Source organism: Podarcis vaucheri (assembly GCF_965113315.1).
Source record: "Podarcis vaucheri genome assembly, chromosome: 14".
Classification (NCBI taxonomy): domain Eukaryota; kingdom Metazoa; phylum Chordata; class Lepidosauria; order Squamata; family Lacertidae; genus Podarcis; species Podarcis vaucheri.
The window spans coordinates 23,009,973-23,037,097 of record NC_138752.1 but is presented as its reverse complement, the minus strand read 5'-3'; the positions used below and the strand labels follow the sequence as shown (position 1 = coordinate 23,037,097).

Below are 27,125 nucleotides of genomic sequence, written 5' to 3'. Positions count from 1 at the left end.
TGAGTGGTCACTGGAAGGACAGATCCTGAAGCTGAGGCTCCAATACTTTGGCCACCTCATGAGAAGAGAAGACTCCCTGGAAGAGACCCTGATGTTGGGAAAGATTGAGGGCACAAGGAGAAGGGGACGACAGAGGACAAGATGGTTGGACAGTGTTCTCGAAGCTATCGGCATGAGTTTGACCAAACTGCGGGAGGCAGTGGAAGACAGGAGTGCCTAGTGTGCTCTGGTCCATGGGGTCATGAAGAGTTGGACACGACTAAACGACTAAACAACAACAACAACAACAACAACAACAAAAGGACCCCTGACCATTAAGTCCTGTCGTGAACAACTCTGGGGTTGCGGCGCTCATCTCACTTTACTGGCCTAGGGAGCTGACGTTTGTCTGCAGACAGTTTTTCCGGGTCATGTGGCCAGCATGACTAAGCTGCTTCTGGCGAAACCAGAAGCGCACCGAAACGCTGTTTACCTTCCCACCAGAGCGGTACCTATTTATCTACTTGCACTTTGACGTGCTTTTGAACTGCTAGGTTGGCAGGAGCTGGGACCGAACAACGGGAGCTCACCCCGTCGCGGGGATTCAAACCGCTGACCTTCTGATCGGCAAGCCCTGGGCTCAGTGGTTTAGACCAGAGCACCACCCACGTCCCATAGAATGGTGGGTGGCGAACCTCAAAATAAGACAGGCCATATTAACAACGTCTGTGTTTGAGACTGTGAGCGCAAGCATACTGGAGTATAGCATACTAGAGTGATCACAAACTGAGCAATACAACCCCGGTTAATTTCCACTGCAAAGCGTAAGTCAGCACTTTGTACTAAAGAAACCGTGGGGTGGGTGCGGGGATATAAGAGAGGTACACAGGCGCTCCTAGAAGTATGTCAAACAACCATATTAGGCAAAGGGGATCCACTCCACATTAGGAACAAAATGAGACATCATTATTATTTAATGCGCTAATAAGATATTTTTAAATAGAGGAATGCTTTGCAGGATTAATACCAATCTTATTTTTAAAGTCTTTATGCACAGATTTAAGTTCTGGGTATGTGTTCCATAAACAGCAAAATGTGTGGCATTCCATCTATGAAGCTGAAAAGCACCCTGTATTCTATCCCAGTAATGCCTGAATTATGGATACAGCATTTTGTTTGTCCCTCTTGTAAACATGCTGGCAACATAAATCTCTTAACCTTTCAAAATCTCTTAGCAAGTACAGTATTCTTCATAGTGGTTCATTTGAACTTGTGTGATGATGATCAATATATAGAAATACAAAAAGCACAGAAAATATCACAGGGCAAAATCTTCAGCTAAATATTCTTGCACCCAACATACAAGGCAGTATAGAATCATAGTACAGAATCACAGAATTGTAGAGTTGGTAGCGACCCTGAGGATCATCTAGTTCAACTCCCTGAAATGAAGGAATAGGCAGCTGTCCCATACAGGAATCGAACCTGCAACCTTGGCATTATCAGCAAGAATGTTATTCATTTACAGATAGGTAGCCGTGTTGGTCTGCCATAGTCAAAATAAAAAAAATCCTTCCAGTAGCACCTTAAAGACCAACTAAGTTAGTTCTTGGTATGAGCTTTCGTGTGCATGCACACTTCTTCAGATAATGTTATTCATGTTCTGTTTAACCCAGCAGAAAATATAGTGTCATAAGTTTAATTTACTTTCAAATCTGGGTATTTAACTTTTCAGCAGGCAAGATAGCGCTGCATTTGCAGTTCAACTTCTTCAGCATGTCTGTTTCTCAAAATGTAAGATGAGATACAGACACGTGCCACTCTTCTTTCTAAAATATTTTGAACTGCAAAAGCAGATCTCATAGATATTTTGTTTCCATAAACTCAAAGTGTTTTTATACATGACAAAACAACTCTTGCTGTTGTCTCACAGAGTGATGAGAGAGAAGTTAAAAAAAAAATATATCAAAAAGTTGGGGGTGGGATAAAATTTGCCAATTTCATTTTTCTACTTAGATACTGTTTTCTGCAACTGCCTGGGTTATGGAGTGTCTCTTTCAACAGCTCTGTAACTAGAGATTCCAAAATTCCAAGGAGAACTTTGTAGCCAATTTAAATTGCTGGATTACATTTAAAACAGCCATTCATCCACAGCATTCATCCACAGCATTCATCCACAGTTTATTGAGCCAGAAAAGCTACAATAAACCAGTTTGAATCTATTTAAAACAGAACAAACTTATATGACGGTCACCAACAAAGGGGGGAAATGAGAGTAATAAAATATGAGGGGTTCTCTGCAACCAAAGAAAAGATACGGTGCAACCATCCAGAGAGTATATTTAGAAGAGGCCTCTTGCATTTGAGAGATTCCAGACATTCTAGCCGTTGCATTTCTGCAGAGCTGAGAGGGATTGCCATCTTAAATAACCCAAGCTGGTAAACAAGGTCATGACATCACATAGGCTGATTCTACAGCAACAATGTCAACAAAGGTCTCAAACCAGCAGGTTGCAGCCTCAGGTCTTTTACATGTGGTAATTAGCTACATTCACACCAAAAGTAAAATATTTCTGTTGAATCTAAAGGAAATAACATACATAGTTTATGTCCCTGTCTAGGAGTCTTCTGATAATCATGAAAAGACCAGTTTCAGAAAGGAAGAGAGAAAGAGCTCCGTATCTAAGGCACCCAAAAATGTGTCCTTTCTTCAATTAAAATTAACACAGAGATCTTAAAAGCAATCAGCCAATTTCCTTTTTCAGATGACTTATTTCTGGACTTGTTTAACTCATTTTAACAACTGCAAACTTAGGCATAAATAATGCTTTTAGGTACAGGAAATCACATCTTCATGACGGAGGTTGGAAGAAGATTCCTAAGTGTTTTTTTTATATCCTTTATTCTACAATACTTTACAATACCTTCCACCTTCCAGTACAAAAGGACATTTTGTACTTACTGTATCTATCTACCTGCAGAGCATCCTAAGCATCTGCCACAGATCTGCCTAAATTTGGACAATAAAATTGGTTATCTCGAAAAAAATTCACTGCCCCAAATTAATTGAGAACTGATATAGCATGCTTGACTTATATTTAGGAAACAAAACTAAGGCTGTAATTCTATACTTGCTTATCTGTAAGTAAGCACCACCAAACTCAATTGAACTTACTTCTGAATAGACATGCATAGGGTTACACTGTTTAAAAGGTATCCCATTTTCATTTGATTGAACTGAATGACTGAATGACAACTCACCAGCATATATTTCACTTGCATTAGATTTTAAAGGAGGAAATGATGGCTCAGAAAATAGTTGGAGGGGATGCACAGTCAAAGGTACATATTTCCATATGTGGTGGTGTTGTGACATCATCAAACCCTTCTGGATTGCTGTCTTCAAATAAATAAGCTTGATATACAACAAAACAATTGAAATGTCCCCTGCAATAGCACCACTTGGGCTTACGATCCTGTCTGCTCGTGATTATCCTAAAGATGACCTCTTTAGCCTTTCTATTGACTGCTGCTTGTATGGAGATAGCCAGATGTTGGAAAACCAATGATGGGCTGAGCAATGATTCTTGGTATAACAGACTATGCCAGGTGAAAACAGCAAAGGGCAAATGCTATCCATATTCCTTTTATAGCATGTGGCAACTGTTTATTGAATACATACATAGTTCAGACTGTGGCAGGAATCCACCCAGCACTCATGGGAAAATGTGGTGTGATCTCTTAGAGTTATCAAATGAAACTTTAACACATAGCATGATAAAAAGTCTGTAATTTTATCAGGACAAGTTACTTGTTTACTGTTGTAACAATTGTTTTCTCAATATTTATCTTCTGTACCATGAAAATAAATAAAAACGTATTTTTTAAAAAGAAAGGAAAAAAGAAAATTGTTGGCATAAAAATGCTTAGCATGCCATAAAAACTTTGCAGATAAACACATTTGCTTTCCAAAGACAGTCACCTGGGGGGAAAAAACAATCACAACTTTGATTTTAGATTCAACTTATATTCAAACTGCCAATCAAACTGCAAGGAATTTTGAGAAATAGGACACATCCTAGAGTTAATTACGGTGGCCTCTAAACTCACTTTGCTTGAGATTTAAGATGGATGGAAATGGCATATGTTGACATGATTGCTTAATCACTGCATCATGTAAATCCCACTATAAAACCACAGTTCTGATTAACTGTAGAATAGTTATTTACTGTCTTGAACTAAAATTATGGTCATTCAAACCCACAGGCCTACATCACCTCATTACTGATTCAGCACGGCCTGAAGCCAGGAGGAAATATTATTATTCCATAACCAAAAGAATTTTGCCTCTACAGTACAACAGGAAAAACACAATGCTTTTATGTAAAATCCTGCAAGTTCAATAAAAAGGCCATCAAGCTGTCATATATGTATTTTAACCAATCTTCTGTTCCAAACCTCTGCAAGCAAGCCAGATCTCTTTCAAGAACTGACCATAGTTTATTGCACAAACTTAAGTTTATTTGCTTAAAGCTGTTCTTAGTGGAATTTCAAGTTGTAGAAGCTACCAACTCTTCAAATGAAAGGGCCTTTAAGAAAACCTTCAAATTCTCCTAGTGTAGTGGCAGATGTGGGAAACAAAGAGGGCAACTCATCCTTATGATAGGTAAACTGGTAAGACTACAACCCATCAAACTATATAGTGACAGGTGCCCTGCCCCCTTTTCACTGTTAAATCCTGCCCCCTTTGGGCAATGACCCAAAAGAGATTTTGGAAAGAATCCCAAAGCAATCAAAAAAGAGGCAAGATTTGCAGTGAAAAGGGGAGACCTGCCACTTTTTAGTATGATGGATGGTACTCCTACTAATCTTCTGCCAGTTACCCACTTATGACTCACATGGCATTTTAAAGGATTTATTTGTAATAAGAATCCCATGTTCCTTGTGTTGTCATTGAGAGATGAGGTTCCAGCCACTCTAAACTCCCTCCTGACCTTCATAACCTTCAGTTACTATATCAACCTACAGCTGACATCAGTGCTGTTAAAGTGATGAATAATCAAATTATTTCCACACTGGGTACATCAATGATATAATTACCCACTTTCAAATAGAGATCATGCCTGTCCCCGAGTAAAGCCTTTACTGGTTCAATCAAGCATGTTTAGGAAGGCTGAAGGAGTTAATGTGGGTTTGCAGAAGTATAAAAAAGAATGCTAACTATTGAGCCTGAAGTGGAAAACTGAGTGGAAGGGGGAATGAAATGCAGTCTTACATAGTATGCTAAGGCTGACTGGCTGGAATAGTGGATTTTTCAATATTTTGTTGCAGATCCCAATTGTCACATATTACAAAGTATTCTCAAAGAGACTCCTCTAATAAAGAACCAATGAAGGAGACTCCTGAACTTTTTAGCAAATTATTGGCCCATGAGATTTTGTTGTTGTTGAGATTTGCTGTTAGGAAATATAGCATTTCATGCAAATTATTATTCATCTTCTGCAAAAAATATGGTGGCAGACAGATGTTGTTTAAAGTTTAAAGTTAACCTGGAATTTATCCAGCATTGTAGATTTTACTAGTATTTGAATATTTAAAATCCCTTACTTCCAATTCGAACAGTTTTTTGTAGCTATATTATGTTTAAAAACTACACACCTATATCACACAATGAAAAAAATTCAATAATAATAATAATAATAATAATAATAATAATAATAATAATAATAATAATAAAATTATTTATACCCCAACCACTCTATTCTATGTGGTAGGAGAATGTTGGATCACATAGAAGAAAATATCTGGATTGACAAGTTTTATAAATCTGCTTGCTTTCTAAAGAATTACAAATCTGATGTAATACTAATGTGGTAAATTTTAAAAAACTGGAATTAAAAACAAAAAATGAGATTATATTATGAAGCACCTTGTCTTTGTTGGTTGAAGGAATGGATGACATTGGAGAATTCACATATTTTAGACGTAGAAGGTCATAATAATATTTTAGGTTGGCACGCTTATTTATGGTATCAAAAGGTGAAAGTACATAAAGGATTTACAAATCATACAATTAGAAAAAATGGTATAGAGTATGTGATAAATACAAAAATTTATTAGAGGCAAAAACACCACTTTGGCTCTCACTGTTGGAAGCTATAGTGGTAAAGAAAAATAATATGATAGAAGGGTGGACAACTTATAGAGATTTATTAAAACAAGGGAGGAGAGCATCAATTGAAATAATTTAAGGAATTATCAGGAAAATTAACAACATGAATACAATACCATCATTTGAACTAAGTATTTAAGAAAGATAGGATACGAGGGTTTGGGGAACAAATATCACAACTGGAGAGAGATCTGCTGGAATGTAATGAAAAAGTGTTATCTAAAATTTATAAGATATTATTGGATGGGAGACAAAGGATGAGCAACTAAAATCCTCAATGATACATTGGGCAATAGATATTGGTCATAATATAGATATGGAAGGATGGGAATGATTGTGGAATATGGATTTAAAACTTACAACATGCCAAGGTTTAAGAGAAAATTATTTGAAAATGTCACATCGATAGTACCTACTTAACACCGAGGAAATTGGCAAAAATGTAAAAAATGTATAAATCAAAATCAAATAAGTATTGGAAATGTAAAGAAAAAGAAGGTTCTTTTTATCATATATGGTGGTCTTGTAGTAAGGTTAAAGCTTGCTGGGAAATGATATATTTAATGAATTGAAAAAGATGTTTAAAATAACATTTTTAAAAAAAACAAACAGAAGCTTTCATTTGGGAAATTATAGGGATGGAATGATCCAAACTGTATAGAAATTTATTCATTTATGTGACTACAGCGGCAAGAATGTTAGTTGCCCAAAATGGAAAGAGGAAGTCCTAGCGAAAGAAGAATATACAAAAAATTATGGAATATGCAGAAATGGCAAAAACCTACTGGAAAAATAAGAAATCAAGATAACAAACTTTTTATAAAAGAATGGAAATGGTTTATTGAATATTTACAAATAAACTGTAAAGATATAAGACCATAAATTAAGTTAATTTGGAATATGCAGAAAATATAAAAAAATTAATTTAAGGAACTACAGAAAGAGGGGGAAGAAAGTCAAATTTTGAAATGTTAAAATGATTGTAAAATTATTGAAATGTATAAAACTGAAAATGATAAATAATAATATAATTTAAAAATAAAAATATAAAACTGCATACAACTAGAGAAGGCATTCAAGCTGCAGCAATATCATAGGAAAAATTCCTCGAATCTTTGCTTTCCAAAGCTGAAGTAGGAATATGAAGCAGAGCCATCATTTTCATCAAAGAGAGGAAGAAGGTCTGAACAGTCACACCTGATTTGAAATAAATCTGATTTATTTATTACAGATGGGAAAATAAGGCTAGAAGAATGCAGTCCTGAATATCATTTGGCAAAAGGGCAGCTCACAAATGAAAGAAAGAAAGAAAAGAAAAATATACTACCAACAATTCTAACAAATAGACCAACTGAGGTTTATGGTGGTATAGTTTTATGCAACTAACTTTAATTCTGAGGCATCAATCAGAGACAAGTAAATCAATTTTAATGATAAAGCAGAGACATAAAGGTTTCAGTTGTGGGGTTTGACATATCTCCGAAATATGACTGTATAGAAAACTGGAGGTGGAAGAAAAAAGAATGTTACTGGTATGCATAAAAAAGAAAAGAAAAGGTGTGGGATTAGCAGCTTAATTTCAAAGCAGAAAATTGACTTAGACTTTGCATAAACAATGCTATACCTTTAAGCGTTCTGACTGACAGTCAGGGTTGAAAAACAACCATTCAGTCTGAAAGCAGAGCCTATTAAAAAGCATGATGTTTCTAAACAGCATCTGTTATGTACTAATAAGCATTATTTAAAGGACACAGACCTTTAATTGCTTCCAAACATGCACTTATTCAAAATTGCCACAAGGCAATCTTTACCAAAAGCATCACATGAGCCCACAGGAATCCCAACAATACAATACAAAATGTTTTTTTAGTTTTAATTTGACTTGAAGTCTCAGAGCGCAACAAATGTATAGAGAGGCACTTTTTGCGAATTGTATGAAAATGTTTGTGAAGCTTCACAAGAATGAATTGCAAATAAGAATTACATCAGAGCTATTTGCCATCTGTTGTCAGCAATGCTGTCTTGCTAAAACCGGTCACCAGACTGCAGTTTTGTAAGTTTAATAGGCAACCTTTTAAATGTGTAACTAAGCAGAAGGCTGTGTGTGTGCTTGACCTAAAACCTGGAAGTCACTTAGCAAATTCATCACAAAGCATGATAAGGATTTTTCGCATGCTTTTTTATTTAGAATACATAATGTTGCTCATGTACTATAAAAGCACAGGGGCAATGTTTTAAAATAGATTGTGTTCATGAAGTTTTTTCATACAAATTCTACAAAACTAGAAGATCAAAATACCCTCAATTATATCTGAATTACATTTGAAAATGTACGTTGTGGATGCTGAAAATGAGTAGGACTAATCTCAATCCAGGTCTAAATATTTAGGGTGGCATTCAACTAAGTTTCACTCGACATACCGTAATGCATAGACCTAACTTACTCATGTTCATTTATTTTAATGTGTCCTCTGAGTAATACTTAGTTGAATACCACCCTTATAATTCACTTGCTGCACAGTTTTGGGATAAAACCAAATCCCATGGGATGTCAAGGAAGGCAAGGGAAATTTATGTGGATGCAAAGGTCACTTTTCATGTCATATTCCTTAAGCACAAATATATTGTTGTTGTTGTTGTTGTTTAGTCGTGTCCAACTCTTCGTGATTCCATGGACCATGGTTCATGGCCATGATCTTAGGGTTTTTTTGATGTTGAGCTTCAGACCATATTTTGCGCTCTCCTCTTTCACCCTCATTAAAAGGTTCTTTAATTCCTCCTCACTTTCTGCCATCAAGGTTGTGTCATCTACATATCTGAGGTTGTTGATATTTCTTCCGGCAATCTTAATTCCGGCTTGGGATTCATCCTGTCCAGCCTTTCACATGATGAATTCTGCATATAAGTTAAATAAGCAGGGAGACACTATACAGCCTTGTCGTACTCCTTTCCCAATTTTAAACCAATCAGTTATTCCATATCCAGTTCTAACTGTAGCTTCTTGTCCCACATAGAGATTTCTCAGGAGACAGATGAGGTGATCAGGCACTCCCATTTCTTTAAGAACTTGCCATAGTTTACTGTGGTTGACACAGTCAAATGCTTTTGCGTAGTCAATGAAGGAGAAGTAGATGTTTTTTCTGGAACTTTCTAGCTTTCTCAATAATACAGCACATGTTTGCAATTTGGTCTCTGGTTCCTCTGCCCCATCGAAATCCAGCTTGCACTTCTGGGAGTTCTTGGTCCACATACTGCTTAAACCTGCCTTGTAGAATTTTAAGCATAACCTTGCTAGTGTGTGAGATGAGCGCAATTGGGCAGTAATTGGAGCATTCTTTGGCACTGCCCTTCTTCGGGATTGGGATGTAGACTGATCTTCTCCAATCCTCTGGCCACTGCTGAGTTTTCCAAACTTGCTGGCATATTGAGTGTAGAACCTTAATAGCATCATCTTTTAAAATTTTAAATAGTTCAGCTGGAATATCATCACTTCCACTGGCCTTGTTATTAGCAGTGCTTTCTAAGGCCCATTTGACTTCATTATCCAGAATGTCTGGCTCAAGGTGAGCAACCACATTACCTGGGGTGTACGAGACCTCCATATATTTCTGGTATAATTCCTCTGTGTATTCTTGCTACCTCTTCTTGATGTCTTCTGCTTCTGTTAGGTCCTTTCCACTTTTGTCCTTTATTATGGTAATCTTTGTACGAAATGTTCCTTTCATATCTCCAATTTTCTTGAACAGATCTCTGGTTTTTCCCATTCTGTTGTTTTCCTCTATTTCTTTGCATTGCTTGTTTAAGAAGGCCCTCTTGTCTCTCCTTGCTATTTTTTGAAAATCTGCATTCAATTTCCTGCATCTTTCCCTATCTCCCTCGCATTTTGCTTGCCTTCTCTCCCCCGCTATTTGTAAGGCCTCATTGGACAGCCACTTTGCTTTCTTGCATTTCCTTTTCATTGGGATGGTTTTCGTTGCTGCCTCCTGTATAATGTTACGAGGCTCCATCCATAGTTCTTCAGGCACTCTGTCCACCAAATCTAAATCCTTAAACCTGTTCCTCACTTCCATTGTGTATTCACATAAGGGATTTGATTTAGATTGTGTCTTACTGGCCCAGTGGTTTTTCCTACTTTCTTCAGTTTAAGCTGGAATTTTGCTATAAGAAGCTGATGATCTGAGCCACAGTCAGCTCCAGGTCTTGTTTTTGCTGACTGTATAGAGCTTCTCCATCTTTGGCTGCAGAGAATATAATCAATCTGATTTTGATGCTGCCCATCTGGTGATGTCCATGTGTAGAGTCGTCTCTTGTGTTGTTGGAAAAGCGTGTTTGTGATAACCAGCTTGTTCTCTATTAGCCTTTGCCCTGCTTTGTTTTGAACTCCAAGGCCAAACTTGCCAGTTGTTCCTTTTATCTCTCAACTCCCTACTTTAGCATTCCAATCCCCTATAATGAGAAGAACTTCCTTCTTTGGTGTCATTTCTAGAAGGTGTTGTAAGTCTTCCTAAAATTGGTCAATTTCAGTTCCTTCAGCACCTGTAGTTGGTGCTGTGATGTTAAAAAATCTGCCTTGGATTCGTATCGAGATCATTCTGTCATTTTTGAGATTGCATCCCAGTACAGCTTTTGCCGAACTGAATTCACCCATCCCCGTTCATTTTAGTTCACTGATGCCCAGGATGTCAGTATTTTTTCTTGCCATCTCATTTTTGACCACATCCAGCTTACCAAGGTTCATGGTTCTTACACTCCAGGTTCCTATGCAATATTTTTCTTTACAGAGTTTGGACTTTCCTTTCGCTTCCAGGCATATCCGCAGCTGAGCGACCTTTTGGCTTTGGCCCAGCCACTTCATCAGCTCTGAATCTACTTGTACTTGTCCTCCACTCTTCCTCAGTAGCATGTTGGACGCCTTCCGACCTGAGGGGCTCATCTTCCAGCGTCATAACTTTTATATTCCTGTTGTCTTTGTCCATGGAGCTTTCTTGGCAGGGATACTGAAGTGGCTTTCCAGTTCCTGCTCCAGGTAGATCACATTTAATCAAAACTCTCCACTATGACCTGTCCATCTTGGGTGGCCCTGCACGGCATAGCTCATAGCTTCTCTGAGTTATTCAAGCCCCTTCGCCACAACAAGGTAGTGATCCATGAAGGAGACAAATATATTAACATAAAGAATAACATGTGTACCCTTATGGGCAGGTTGCAGGGTATATGACTATTCAGTGAACCCAAGAGAGATGAGGAAATGAGAAATAAGATAGCTGTACAGGTTAGGGTAGAGAGAAAGGCAATCACACATAAAGGTCCCAAGAAGACAGAAATAAGCAAAAGAAAAATCAAACAGAACCCAAGAAATTAAAAGTAGGACCCATGCTAAAACAGTTAACTGGTAGGTTCTACTGGCCAGTTGCCAATCTCCCCTTCTTGGGCAGGGTTCTTAAGCTGGTAGTCACGGACCAGATCCAGACACTTTTGGAGGAAACTGATTTTCTAGATCCATTTCAATTGGGCCCAGTTTTGGCACAGAAACTGTTTTTGCTCACCCTGCATGGTTACCTCTGTTGGGAGAGAAACAGCAGAAATGTGTCCCCGTTAATTCTCCTTGACCTCTTAGCAATTTTACAAACCACCAACCATGGTATCCTTCTGGAGCCCTTCTGGTGCAGCTGTCCAAGTTAGGTATGGGTAGCACCGCTTTGGAGTGGTTCTGGTCCTACTTGGATGGTTGCTTCCAAAGGGTGATGCTTGGGGAGTGCTCTTTGGCCCCATGGAGCCTTCAATGTGGGGTTACTCAGTATTCAATTTTATCCCCTACGCCAGTGGTTGTCAACCAGTGTGCTGTGGCACCCTGGGGGTGACTGGAGGAACGTTCAGGGGAGCCCTGGGTGCCGTCATTTCATTAATTTGCAGCCCCCTCCAAAAACACCACACCAAAAATCCTCCCCAGCTTCTGTAATTACTAACAGTTCCTTAGTTTTACAGAGAGGGCTTGAGAAATGCAAGAAAACAGCAAAGTAGCCTGGATGTGTGTGTTCTTAAAAATAACCCTGAAAGTGGGGGGTGTCTTTCATGTTTCTCTCTCCTTCTACCCCCAACATCCCTCCCCCTTCTTCTCTACCTCTCCCCCCAGGCAACCCCCTCCTCCTTAACAGGGAGATTATTATGCTTATTACTAATTACCCACTCTTCACCTTAAGATCTCAGGGCAGGTTATAACAGTTTAAAACAAATTGCAATCACAAAAAATAAGGCAGGATACCTCAGTCAGCAGACCATGAGACTCTTATAATCTTAGGGTTGTAGGTTTAAGCCCCACTTTGGGCAAAAGATTCATGCACTGCAGGTGGTTAGATAAATGGCCCTCCCCTCATGGTCCCTTACAACTACAATTCTGTGATTGTACGATATACACCTCAAGTGTCAAAAGCCAGGGTAAGGAGGTCATCAGCATTCACCGAAAGTGGTATAGGTGCCAGGCATCTGTGGGGAGAGTTCCACAGTTTAGGGGCTGCCACAGAGAATGTCCTGTTCCAGACAATCACCAACTGAGACTCTGAGGGCAGAGTAACTACCAAGAGGGCATCCCCTGCTGATCTTAGCACCCAAGAGGCTCTGTCGGAGTCTTTCAAATATTTGGGGTCTAAATTGGGTGTTAAGCTGCAGTGTGAGCACTTTCAGTTGGGCCAAGAAATGAACTGGCAACCAGAGTACACAATGTGGCTGTTAACTGAGCATTCAGTCCAATTTGTTTGCAGGGAAGTTATATGAAGCAACTGTTATCTCACTCTTTCCAGTGCATTTCCCCCCATCACCTTCCTTACCCCACAAAGTCCAGGAAGGGCACCCAATTCACTTTGGTTGCAAAACCTAAATTTGTGGTTAGAGAACTGAATCCCATCCACAAAATGCAGTTTGGAAGTAGCCCGAATGCTAATGGGTCAAAACTTAAAATGGGATCCAGTGGTCTATGAAGGACATTTTGTATCTATGGGGTCAAAAACTACAGGAAGGTGGATCTAGAAGATTCCTACTATAATAGGAGAACATCCAGAGCATTAATACTTCTGTGGGTCACAAAACCTTAAAGAGAAAAGGACTAAGGCCTGGGAGACCAGGGTTCAAAGACTAACTCAGCTACGGTGCCGAATAGGTGGCCTTTAGCCAGTCGCTGCCTCTCAGTCTAACCTGCATCACAGGATTGTGAAGATAAAATGAAGAGTAGGTGAACTATGTACATCACACCTAGTTTCCTTGGAGGAAAAAAGGTTGGAACAATAAACTATTGCATATATTGACTAAAAATGAGGGAGGGACCCCATTGCCTTGGGGTAAAGATTCTCACATCATAAAATGCTACACTTTGGTGAAAGGAGGTAAGAAATTTGGGGCTTTCAGCATTTACAAGCCGAGAAGCTGGCGGGGGTTGGGGAGGAGGCAGGATTTCTGTGCGTGAAACAAAAACATATATTTTCACGCAGAGAACCCTGGGAATTGTAGTTTGTTAAGGGCGCTAAGGACTGTAGCTTCCCGGTGTGGGTAAACTACAGTCCCCATGGTTCTTTGCGGACGGATGGTGTGTTTTCAACCTACGGTTCGGTACGCAGCTGCGGTCTTGATTTCTCAAGCGCGAACGGAGAGGGAAGTGCGCTGTGCTTTTAGTCGCTGCCCTTGTTGCTGTAATCGGATTAAAATATGCACACAACGAAACACACGCACACAACTCTCAAAAAATCAAAGCAGGAAAACAAAAGCACCCTTTCCCGAAGCTGAAAGCCGTGTGAGAATGAAGCCCCGAGAGAAGCGAGAGCCAGAGCTTCGCAGTCCCTCTTACCCGCACGGGCTGAGGCGGCGCTTCCCGCCCGCTTCTGAGGGGCCACCGCAGCCGCCATCATCACTTCCTCCGGGGCGGCTCTAAAGCCTCCCTGCTGCTGCTGCTGCTCCTCCTCCGCCGGCCCACAGAGCCGCCCATCGCCTGCCTCTCTGCCTCATGGCTTCTGCCGTTCACACCCACTTCGACTGTCGAAATCTCAGTCAGCTCACGGAGTGTATGTAGGTTGCCTTAGCGTTTTGGGCGGGAAGCGGGGGGAAATAGCCTCCCGTGAGGCAATTGCTATTCTCCACAAATCCTCTCAAAAAACAATTGCGACAAATTTGCCAGCTCTTGGATGGGAAGCCGTGTATATTCCCCACAAAATGTCCTCCTGCCAAATAAATCTATTCGTATTTGACTTTTAATTCAAGACCCCCTCCCTCCCCCCAAAAAAACCACTTAAAAATAAATACACGTGACAGATACATACAGGTTTGCATGTATTCACTACAAAATAGCCTCCAATGAGACAAAACTAGGAGGGAGGTTTTTTTTTTTTTGGGGGGGGTATCCTTATACAGTATTGTGGCAAAAAAACACAAACCACAGAGTAAAAGCTTGCAGCTTACAGCTAAAACAAATTTAAAATCGTGGGGGAATATAATAATGGGAAGATATTTAAAATCAGCCTTGGCCTGAAACGACAACAAAGTAGGTCCTAGGCAAGACTTTCTGGGGAAGACATCCTTCAACTAGGGTGCCACCCCTGAAAGGGTCCTGCAGTTCCCACAGAGGAGGATATTTGGACCCCAAGATCTCAAGGTTCATATGTAGAATAAGATAGTATTTCTGGTGCCGGTGCCCTGCTCCCAAGGGCTTTAAAAAATCAAAACCAGCACCTTGAGTGGAGCTTAGAAATGGACTGGGATCTAGTGAAGATGGCAAAAAAAAAAATAATTATCACCTGGTGCCATCTAGTAGTCTCAAAGCCATATCCCAAACGAACTACAGTTTCTGGAACGTTTTCAAAGGTAGTTGCACATGCAACACATTGTAGTGGTCCAAGCTCATATAAATGTATGATTTAATAGCTGCAGTGTCCACAGCAATGTAGGAACCGCACTAGCATGCACTCCAACTGTCCATATTTTAGCCTTCTTGGGAAAAAAATTTATGGCTTTAAACTTTGGTGGCTTTAAAAATGGATTAGACAAATTCATGGAGAATGAGGCTATCATCCATAGCTACTAACCACATTGTTTATGCTCTACCTCCAATGTCAGAGGCAGTAAGGCTTCTCAGTGAGAGTTGCTATGTACTGCACTCAGGTATTGATTGTGGGCATCCCATCAACATCTGGTTGGCCACTGTAAGAAAAGGATGCTGAACTGGATGGGCTGATACAGCAGGGCTCTTCTTATGCTCTTAAAATAAAATTAGCATGCACTTTGTACAATAGTTTCTAGTCCCCTATACACCAAATAGGAGTGATTAGCAATACCATAACCCACATACAACCAGATGCATTATGGGAATGGCTGGAGGTGGGATACTATGGCAGTGTTTCCCAAACTTTTTTGGGCAACGGCACACCTGTTTACTGAAAAAAAATCTCGCGGCACACCACCATTAAAGCCCCGCCCCGTGACGTCAGCGCGCAGCGTCATGCCGGGAGGGACGCACAAAAGTGAAAGTTTTTCCCCTCCTCCTTGCCGGGGAACCTCCAAACTTTGGGGGTGGGAGGAGGCAGCAGAGCGAGGGACTGAGGGACGGCGGCAACTGAGGCGGCGGCGGCTGTTGTGGTGGTGGCGGCGATAGCGGGCGGAGGAGGGGGCGGCGGCGGGGCTTGAGGAGCCGTCGCCGGGAGTTGCTGCTGCTGCTGTTGCTGCTGCTGCCCGGACATGCCGGCCTCCTCCTCCTCCGCTGTCTCGCGCTCCTCCCTTTTGCACGCGCTGCCCCGCCGCTCGGCACCACCACCGCGGAGCCGCCCCCGGCTCAACGCGGATCCTCGCCGCCGCCGCCTCTCACCGCCCGACTCGCCCACCTCCCTCCCACGGCACACCAGCCAATGTCTCACGGCACAGTAGTGTGCCGCGGAACACCGGTTGGGAAACACTGTACTATGGTTTCAAATTAAGCCAGATGCAACGAGACTCATTTAAAAAGGACGAGGCTAATGTTTAGCCAAAATCAGCTTCATTGGATTCGCAACCATTGGTTCTAATCCTATAGTAGTTATAGATGCTTCAGTTTAAAATGGAAAATGGTTTTTATACCGTATTTTTATGTGTCTTTGTGGTTTTTAACTGTGATTTAAAATATTTTAGTGTTATTTTATGATGACAGTATGCCACCCTGCTCTCCAAAGAAGAGGGGCATGAAAGAGCCTCAGAGAGGCTGTTTATATTGTAAGCCATTTTGTCGAGACTATTTGCCTGGAAAAGCAAGATATATAGACATAAATAAATAAAAGATAACTAAAATTGCTTCTACAGAGCACTGGCTTTTATAGTAGACTATAAAAGCCCAAATTTATAAGTAATAGGTAGACTTATTTTATTAATTCAGCATCACTATGCAACAGAGACATACAAAAATAAAAGTGATTGGATTATTTCTAATCAGGTTAGATTTGAAATCAATAGCTAAGATTATGTAGTTAAGTCATTCTGCATAGTTGAAAGGGGAGAAAGCATAAGGATCTTTGTAACCATCAATATTCCAGGGCTTGTGTAATTAAAATTATCCCACATCATGTGAAACCAGAACAGTCCCAGTTTGGTGAAGTGTTTTTCCACTGACCAATAGGAAGATGGACATTTTGGAACAGATGGTAAAAGAATATAATAAGGTCAGCTGTGATCAAGCATGATACCAGTGAAGAGTGAGCTGGTTATTGGTGTCCGGAACGTAAAGGATTTAAATTAAATGGACATCAATTCTGACACAGTGGTTGTCACGGGTAAGGCTCAATTTTTTTAGTCCTCTTTTAGCCATGCATGGAATGTGCATACACTGGTCTGCTCTTTGTCATAAACAACTCCAAAGGCACACACAGACACACAAACAACTAGCAACTGGGCATACCAACATTTCCAAATGGAAAATAGCTCACTGCTGCAACTTGCTTAAAAAGATCAGATGGTATATCAGTGGGGTAAAAGAAAATGCATGCTATCCTTTATCCAAGAAAGCTTGCCGTTCGTTATTCCTGTCACTTCCGAAAATATCTGTTGATATCTTTTCCTGTGCGGGCTATTTAGCCTCTAGGGTAAAACTAGAAAAGTGTTGCCTAAAAAGAGCTATAGAGCAAGACTGCTTCCCAGTTCCACATCAAGGTCCAAAATTAGAGCCAACACATGTCAAATTTCAACTTCTCAGTTTCAAAACAAGGAGATAAAAATCAGAGGAAATAACCCACACTGTTTTATTACCACAACACTATAATATATAAACAGTGTGTTGAAATAGCATTCCGGAACATCCAAGTCCCTGGAGCCAATTTTGGATATTTTCTTTTCAGTTATAGTTAATGCTGAATCACCAGTGAAGATGCAATCAGTTAAGAGAGAGAGACTGAGCTTTAAAAGGTTGAAACTCTCCTGGAATGCCACTGCACACTCTTGCTCACTGTTACGCCACTAGCTGCTCTAAAGGCAATCATTACGTATAGGCTTGACATGTGAGTTGCTGGATAGTTTTCCACTATAGGCTATCTGAGGACACAGCACTGAGAATGAAGTGGCATCAAAGAGAATCTGAATCTAGCCATTTTCAATTAGCACACAATTTAATATTATTTTTTGTGTTTGTTAATATAGCTCCCAGGCAACCTAGGCAGAAACATTTCAGACGCTCCATAGTTTTAGGTGACTTGGATGAGGAAGTGGGAATGACGAAATCACTTAAGCTTTCTGTAGAATCGTGGAACTGTGGAGTTGGAAGAGATCCCAAGGGTTATCTAGTCCAACCCCCTGTGTTGCCGTAATCTGAATGAAATCATACGTATCCATTTTTAATGTCCATATGAGGGCAATAGATTTGGCCACCCGAAATGTCATAAAATCATATGCAAACATCAGACTAGATGTTTAAAAAACATATAGGGAAGAGAATATAAGAACGTAAGAAGAGCGCTGCTGGATCAGGCCAAAGGCCCATCGAGTCTAGCATCCTGCTACCACAGTAGCTATTTATACCTATGGAAGCCTGCAAAGCAGGGCATGGAATGCAACAACCCTCTTCCCAGTTGTGATTCCTAGCAACTAGTACAGTGGTACCTTGGTTCTCAAACTTAATCCGTTCCGGCAGCCTGTTCAACTCCCGAAACCGTTCAAAAACCAAGGCGCAGCTTCTGATTGGATGCAGGAGCTTCCTGCACTCAAGTGGAAGCCACGTCGGACATTCGGCTTCCGAAAAACGTTCGCAAACCGGAACACTTACTTCCGGGTTTGCAGCATTTGGGAGCCAATTTGTTCAACAACCAAGGTACCACTGTATTCAGATACACACTCCCTCTGAAGGTAGAGGTAGGACTCCATCATGGCTAGTAGTCATCAATAGCCTTAACTTGCATGAAAAGAAAAGGCTGCTGGTGTTTTTTAAGCCATCAATGTTTGATTCTGGTAAGTTTTAAGATGGAAGACACTGGGGAAAGCTTGCACGCTATTTTATGAACCGGAAAAATCCAATATGGACTTTGGGATCTTTCTTATAGGCCAAGACCTTTGCTCTTTGAGATCACCTTCTTCTCCTTTTCCTTAACTACAATAACCAGCAACAAATTAAAATCCAAAACAGCAGCACCCATGCAGAAGGTCTGAAGAGCCCCAAGGTCTGCATATGGAAATGGCCCCCCAAGGAAACCTAAAAGGAAGGTGGGCAAACAGCTCAATCAGATTGCTCATTGGGCATGGAATGGCACTGCTGGCTGGCTAAAACCCTAAACAGGAGAACATCACACTGCGGCGTTATGTTTTATGTCCCATATCTTTCTGTTAAATGTGCAGGTGCAGTTTAGAGGTCCTGCAGTGTCATCACTAAATGCCTCAGTCACTTTTTCACCTGCTTGAAACAAAATTGTTGGCACCGTTTCTGGTTTTAGTAGCCAATATTATTCAGTCAATATGATCCCTGTGTTGGTTTCGACACTCCAATATTTGAAGAGCTCATAATGAAGTCACTTCTTTTAATAGAACAGCTAAACCCTCGGCAGAGGTTTCTTATAGCCACAGTTGCAGGCTGCACATTTCACTCAGCTAGCTCATAACTTGATGTTGTCCAACTCTGGTGAGCTGCCCCATTTCTTTTACTGAAAAAGCAGTGAAGCAGATACAGAACCATATCTCTGTTTTTCCTTTCAAACGTTTCATCTCTTCCCTGTGTGTTATACCTGGTAAAATATTGTACTTGATGTCCCAAGTTCAAATTCCTGATCAATCCTAAAACTCACTAGGCCATGTTTGGCTCTTTTCTCGTTTTTTGCCTAACCTAAATCACAGAGCTGTTGAGAAACCGGAATATGATAACTTCAACCATACTATCCTGCGTTACTGAATATAAGGGGTGGGGCACCAGTATGTTTTTATGTATAGAAAGATATACTAATATTCCCTCTCTGTGGCAAGAACTCTTGGGCAGAAGATAATGTGCGTAATGTAGAAAGGCACGAAAAATTGTCAGCTTGATAGTTTAAAAAGAATCTCAAAACAGGAACAAATTTGGACAAAATTTGCATTTGAGTTTTTAAGGAGCCCTATAGTTCTGAAGCAAGGAGCACACTTTGTCTTTAGATGATGGATTTATGTATCATACCTGAAGAGACACCATCTTAGATTTCTTCCCTGATAGAGCCAGAATGCATTTTAAGATGTTACTTGTGAACTGTAGTTTTTATAAGAACTTGCATTAAAACTAGCATTATTTCAAAAGCTGCTGCATAATTGATAATGGTTCTATGATTCTGTTGCAACTCTAATTTTATTGGGCAAGGGAAGGGGAACCTGTGGCCCTTCAGATATTGCTGGATTTTTAACTCCCATCAGCCTTACTCTGAATGGTCAGCAGCCAGGAATCTGGGAGTTGTTGTCCTTCAACATCTGAAGAAGCACAGGTTCTGCATCCCTGGAGTAGAAGGGGCAAAATCCTTCCACTAGTTCAGTAAAAAATTAAGCCCATAGCTAAATGTACTATCCTGCATAAATGTAAAGTGGGCAGGTCTCCTAATGTGGATCAATGGGTGAAATACCTTTTAGATCTTTGCAGTTCATGAACAAAGAGTTACATTAAAAGGATAAATTTCACATTTCTTACACATCTATGTGGATTGTGGAGGAGAGGATAGATCTCTTCCCCTTACACTACTTACACCTCTGTATCTCTTTATTCATCCATCCGTTCCAGCTCTTCATGAATTCATGCTCCTGGGGTGGCTTACAACATAAAATCTAACAATAAAACACAGCAACTATTAAAATACAGCAACTAAAACATGCTTTCAGATTCAAAGTCTTGTTCAGAGCAGAATTATTAACTGTATTCTTTTAATTTGCTATGAAAAATATTACAGGAATATTACCGGAAAAAAATAGCAAAATAATAATAATAATTAGTGATTCAGCTATGTGTTAATTGTAAATAGTTAAATTTGTGTGACACAGAACTTGAACACATGCCTGTAACCTGAAGTGAGGGTGTCTGTGGGGGCAATAGGAAATAGAGACTAATCTTTTTGTCATTGAGAAGCTGAGATAAGGGAACCCTTTACTGTAAAAATCTCAAGAACCATTCAATAAACAACTCACAGCAGAAGTTAGCCAAGGGAACAAATTGTGACAAGATCAGGAACTTATGAATTTTAAGGTCTTAATTATACTTATTTGCTTTCAGGCTTTGGTCCTTTTCGACAGCATCTTGTTAACTCTAGCTGGGAAGCAGCAAAGGTAAGAATGCCCTTTATGTTGAAGTACAAAAAAGGAACAATATTCAGGTGTAGCTTTGTGTTTCTCTTGTGTTCAAAAGTAGGGTATTTTTCACTACCTGGAATTATTTTTTTGTAATCAAAACATAAGCAAAAACTGATGAAATTTTAAAGGCACGAAATTTTAAGTGGGGAAATTATAGTATTAATAAAGCATTACATAATCAGTTCAGAGTTCTGTTAAAGCACAATAAATTATTTACTTTGAGGTTTCAGGTACATCATGGAGTTATAGGACTAGTTATCAAAGACTTAAGTATGTTTAAGATGTAGTGCAAGCTCTTGATAATTGGAATCATTATTTCCTTCCCCTCACAGACCAAATTTCACACAAGTTTTGTTTCTCAGAAATTATCTACTCGAAAAGAGATGGGGAAAATAATACAAGTACTTTGTGTTCTGGATAGGAAATTTATTGTACGCCCAGTGAAATTTTGAAGCAGTAGATAACCCAAATCACTGAACCAGAACCTCCTTGCTAAATTGTCAATGTTTCAAGCAATCCAGGAGATAAAGCAATCCAGGAGATCTAAAACTACTTAGGATTCAAATATCTGAAAGACTGCCTCCCTCCCTACCGATGCCCTTGGGTGTTAAGATCAGTAGAGAGGACCCTCTTGGTACTTCCAGGTGACAACCAAGAATGGTGCATTATTTGTATCAGCCCATAAGCTGTGGCACTTCCTCCCCATAGAGAAAGCCTAGCACCTTCATTATGTGGTTATTTGTCATGTTGAAGACACTTCTATTTAACCTGGCTTTTGACACGTGAGATATTTATTTTCGGATCCACCCTATTCTCTTGATTATAATTTCTTCTAACTGATTTTAATATTGTGTTTTAAATTGTTGTAATGCACTTTGGGACCTTGGTGTGAAGGGTGGGTAAGAAATATAATAAATTAAAAATTATTATTTCTCCCAGCCCTAGCTTGCTATGTGCCTGAAACCACAAGAATAATCACTTAATAGCTCTACACACTGTTTTCTGGTAGTGTTTGGCCCCTATTGTAGAGTTCGGTATATTATCTTGGAGGAAAATTAAGTGCCATTTATTTGCAAATTAGTGCAGTCTAAAGCCAAAATAAACTAATGAAACAGAGCATGGGAGGTTTCTTTGAAGACTATTTTTGGTCTCTTGCAGTGCTGAAAAATGACATAAGATAAATGAAAGCAGTATATCATTAAACATGCCAAAGCCCTGCAGTAGAAGACACATTAAAGTCTCTTTCCTCTTTGGTTGCAAAAATTACTTTTGAGTGTAGGTGAAGATGCTGGTCCTTGTTGAGGACTGAGCCAGTGGTTTATTCAGGCTTGAAAAACAATTTGATAGGTTCAGATTCCACAAATAATAGTTTTTTTACACACACACACCAGCCCTAACCTCTTCTCTCTTTATATTGATGGCATCCATATTTGTCCCAAGCAAACCGAGATTTCTATGCGTGTTAAAAGAGCTATGTTCTGTATGTTTTGGAGATGGGAGAACCCTGTAGAACATGGGTAGGCAAACTAAGGCCCGTGGATGGTCCAGGAATCAGCGTGTTTTTACACGAGTAGAATTTGTGCTTTTATTTAAAATGCATCTCTGGGTTATTTGTGGGGCATAGGAATTCGTTCCTCCCCCCCAAAAAAAAAAACATAGTCCTGCCCCCCACAAGGTCTGAGGGACAGTGGACTGGCCCCCTGCTGAAAAAGTTTGCTGACCCCTGCTGTAGAAGCATTAAAGTTGTTTCTAGTTTACAAATTCTTTTCTGTCCTCAGCTTTTGATCAAATAACCTTTCTTCTTGCTTACCATGGACAGCAAACAGTAGTACAGTGGTACCTCAGGTTACATACGCTTCAGGTTACAGACTCCGCTAACCCAGAAATAGTGCTTCAGGTTAAGAACGTTGCTTCAGGATGAGAACAGAAATCGTGCTCCGGCAGCCCGGTGGCAGCAGGAGGCCCCATTAGCTAAAGTGGTGCTTCAGGTTAAGAACAGTTTCAGGTTAAGTATGGACGTCTGGAACAAATTAAGTACTTAACCCGAGGTACCACTGTAGTAGCTTTCCAATCTATTCTTTGGCCTCGGTTTCTTGCATGGAAAAGGGGGGGGGGGAGGTTACATGCGGCCATCTGACGCTGGCCTAACCAGCCACAGAAGAGTGTCTCATTAAACACAGAGAAATTCAAATGTGTGTGAGAAAATAAAATGCTAATTGTAAGCTGGCATGGATCTACTTTTGGAAAAACAGGCACACAATGCTGCATTCTTATGCAAGATGATGCAAGAGCCTCTCCAAGACCATTCGTGCCACAGGAAAAGCACAGCTGGCTGTGTTCTCCTAATGTGTTTACTTCGCCTGCAAGAATTGTTTGCTTGTTTATGTCAAACAGTTTATTGAGCACAGCTAATCAATGTTTCCGCTGACAAGGAAATTGTAACAGTTTACTCAGGAAGCCAACCTTCAAGAACAAGCTTGCCCCATTCACACACCAGTACCAGGGCAATCTTAAGTCTGCGGCTCCTTCTGTGCCACCTTGGATTCGGTGCAATAAATGAAACACTGGGACCTTCGAACTCGAAAAGGAAGATAGAGATTCTTCCAAACAAGGACAGGTCCCTGGGGAGTGCGTTATGAGACACACATTTAATCATCAAAACAGCAAGTAGTTGGGGGGCCAGGGCCAACAGAGCTTGGACAAGAGTTTTAGTAGCTAGTACACAGGAAAGGCAGATTGTGGAAACATGGAAGATGACATGGCAGCAGCTTCCCCATAGGGCAAGGTTGGGGAGCCTGTGGCCCTCCATAAGTTTTTGGAATCCAACTCCCATCAGTCCCACCCAGCAATGACCCTCCAAGACCACCTGGAGGACCATACGTTTGGCCAACACGTAGCCACCCCCTTAAATAGCCTGGGGGTGGGCTGCTCACAGCCCCCAAGCCCCTGGCTCTGATTGGCTGAGTGTACACTGTATGTCCATATCCGAGGGCCTGATAAGGCCGGAGGTTGGCAGTGCCAGCTGTTTCCTCCCCTGGCTGTGCCAGAAGATGGCGGCCTCCCTGGACCCACTGCAGCCATGCCATGTGACAATGGCTGCTCACCCGCAGTCCCAGGTGAGCGGTTATTTTCTCTGTTACGCATTTGGAATTCCTAAACATTGCATTGGTAACTTTATACAAACATGGTTATGTCTACCCTTCAAAAGTTGAGAACAGCTCTGCTCTATCAGACAAGGCTCTTATACGTTTAAAAAAGGAAGGTTGATGAGTTCGTGGTTGCTTAGGTGATCTCCTTCTTCTGCATGCTGATCAGCCATATCTAAGAAATGGGGTTTAGGAGAAGTTGGGCCACAAAGTTTAGCTGTACAGCTTCCTCTGAAACATCAAATATTTTAACACAACATAAGTTGTTCACCCCAACACAGGAACTGGCCATAATTGGTCTTGGAAGTGATGTAGACCTACACATCATGGAACTGCCAGTGGCTTACAAAAAAGCAAGAGAGATTGTCTGTCAGGCATGGGCAACCCTTCAGCCCCAAGTAAGTGAAAATATTACTAGAGAACTTAATTTAAAATTAAGCTTTAGATTCTCAAAATATTTTGTGTAATCTTCAGAAGATTTTTTTTTTAATAGACAAACGGCTGGGATTAATCTTTAAAGCCCTAAACATATTGGGACCAGGTTATCTTACAGCAGGGACTCTTCAGATGGCATTGGACTCTTAACTCACATCAGTCCCAGCCAGCATGGCCAACAGGAAGAAGTGATGGGAGTTATAGTTCAACAACTGGAGGGCCACAGGCTCTCCATTCCTGCCTTCAGGACCATTTTCACCCATATACCTGCACCCCCTTTAGCAGACATGCAGTGTTCTGCCTTCTTGCCGGTAGCCACCCCCCAATCCCTTTTACTTAACTTCCTTCTGATTAATTTACATCTCATCTTTTCAGCAACAGGGCTCAGAAAAACTTTTTCTTCACTGCTGCCCTTCAGGAGTGTTAATTACTTGTTTTTCTCATAGTAATTGTATATCTATCTGATGTCCTTAATGAATCTGATATCATGCATGCTACTTTGTGAGGGACTAGCCCTAAAAAGTAACATACAAATAGTTTGAATGAATAAATAAATAGACCAAAAAACCCACGACTTTCTCCCCAGCACAGTGGAAACATTTATTTCCAGGGACAAGGTTCTCTATAGCAAGTCTGAACTTCACACAAGGCCAGGGCACAGATTCATTATATACTGTATATCAGAACTTATTTCCTATCTTCTCTCTTGTGGGGCAACCTACAGGTTATGATTCATATTGGCCTGGTTTCTACTTCTAAAGCAATCATCATTCTGGAGCAGTGTGGGAAGAACAAAGGCTATAAAGAAAAGGATGCTTGTGGATTTTGTCCAGAAAAAGGTTGTTGTGTCTTAGAAGGCCCAGAAAGAATAGATTCTACAATTAATTTGAAGAGTGTCTGGAAAAACGTTCAGGTGGAAGGGATGGATGTAATTTTTTCCAGAGATGCAGGAAGGTAAATTACTTGCTGTATTGAGAAACCATGTCAGTTGTGGGAGACATGATTCAACTAGGAAATATTGCCAAAAGTCAAACACATCAAAATTTGGAAAGATCTGAGAAAACAGTATCTTCTGTGTATACTGGCCAATACTTAATGGAACATGATCTAAACTCTTAGGACCCCAAGTTAACCACAAGGTGGATCTGATGCAGCTTTTTCTCAAGTTAGCACCTTGGTCCATGCATGCAGAGAACCTGCTTATTGAAGCTTCTCCATTAGTCTCAAATTTGGGAGCAAACCTAAATGCACAGGGGTGGGTAACGTGTGGCCCTCCAGATATTACTGGACTTCCCATTATCCCCAGCCAGAATGGCCAATGGCCAGGATTGACTAGAATCTCAGTCCAGCAACATCTGGAGGGCCAAAGGTTCTCCATCCACAAGGTAGGGAATCTTTTACTGGATGCGATTTGGCACTTCTGTGCCTTAACACATCACTGAATTTGGGTTACTGTAATTATAATACTATTTTTATAATGCAAATTTTCTGGTGCTAGATAAAGCACAGCTGTGCATATATTCTTGAAATTGTTTGCTGTACTGAGTTGCTTTTAAGCAGTTCGCAACCTTACCTCTTCTGATGCGTTGTCTGAAAGCTAGTCCTCAATACCAAGATGGAGTTAACTGTTAAAAGTATATAATTAAGCATACATGTTGTGCAATTTTAAGTATACCTTTCCTCCATGCTGCAGGTACGTTTGTGATTACATCTATTATACCTCTCTTTACTATGGTAATGGAAGAGCAGCGTTTATCCATGTACCTCCTCTATCCCAATGGGTGACAGAAGAACTTCTTGGAAAAGCCCTGCAGACTGTTATCTTAGAGATCTTAAAGCAATGTAAACATGGGATAATGTAAAACCAAAAACCCTACACACATAAGTTACAAGGTATGTTCATTTTCATCTGACTTTATGAAAAATTCAATACCATCAGTCATACCTATTAAAAAAATAACCAATGCAATCCAATGTTCTCTGTGTGTGCAAACTTATGCCTTCATGATTCAATGCACACACTGCTTACACTCAGGGATGAAATGGAAAAACACTTTGGGACACAGGAGCTGCATGTGTACATTGGAGTACTTTATGACCATAATGCAGGGATGTGGAACCTATGGCCCTCCAGATGTTTTTGGGACTACAACTCCCATCACCCCTCACCATTGGCCAAGCTGGCTTGGGCTGATAGGAGCTGGCTTTCCATTCCACCCGTAACTGTATGGAACAAGACACCATGCACATATTAAGTGGCTATGGAAAACCATAGAAACATAAAGTAAAGCTGAATCCCCACCCCCCTTGCAAATAAATAAATCGTTCTGTGATTCTGGTTCTGATGAGGAAAATCTTGAATTTTAAAAGTTGCATTACTGCAGATACTTTTGTTAAGAAGAATTATCCAAAGGGTGGACCACGCTCCCCTCCCGAAGAAACAAAGTAGCTTTAATAGAAATTCATCATCATCATTTAGAGCACATCTTGTTAGAAGAGGCTGCACTTTTTTAAAAGTATCTTGTATTCTGAATAAAAGGCAATACACAGTACGCAAAAATGCATACAGAATTCTTTTTATTTAACTTAATTATGTAGTACTGTAACTACTAGAA

General features: G+C 40.4%; 2 protein-coding genes across 9 annotated transcripts in view; one reads left to right on the top strand and one right to left on the bottom strand.

Moving 5' to 3' along the window:
- Positions 1-14,123, bottom strand: part of LOC309518430 (protein FAM169B-like) — a 52,988-nt gene extending 38,865 nt beyond the window's left edge. For 3 of the 4 annotated variants that reach the window (XM_082198734.1, XM_082198733.1, XM_082198736.1), the window contains exon 1: positions 13,986-14,123. In XM_082198734.1, the coding sequence (XP_082054860.1) occupies positions 13,986-14,046 (61 nt within the window). In that variant the 5' untranslated portion in view covers positions 14,047-14,123. The remainder of the gene's footprint in view (positions 1-13,985) is intronic. The other variant, XM_082198735.1, reaches the window with a different exon arrangement.
- PGPEP1L (pyroglutamyl-peptidase I like) lies at positions 13,403-26,484 on the top strand. 5 transcript variants are annotated; one of them, XM_082198878.1, is made up of 6 exons: positions 13,403-13,419; positions 16,773-16,926; positions 20,853-20,905; positions 24,357-24,473; positions 25,235-25,464; positions 26,204-26,484. In XM_082198878.1, the coding sequence occupies exons 2-6, from the start codon at positions 16,893-16,895 to the stop codon at positions 26,370-26,372; spliced, it is 603 nt and encodes a 200-aa protein (XP_082055004.1). In that variant the 5' UTR covers positions 13,403-13,419; positions 16,773-16,892; the 3' UTR covers positions 26,373-26,484. The 5 variants fall into 5 exon arrangements, with proteins under 5 accessions (XP_082055004.1, XP_082055003.1, XP_082055002.1 ...); XM_082198877.1 differs by lacking the exon at positions 13,403-13,419 and adding an exon at positions 14,106-14,207; XM_082198876.1 differs by lacking the exon at positions 13,403-13,419 and adding an exon at positions 14,509-14,786.
- The last annotated feature ends 641 nt before the right edge of the window (positions 26,485-27,125 follow it).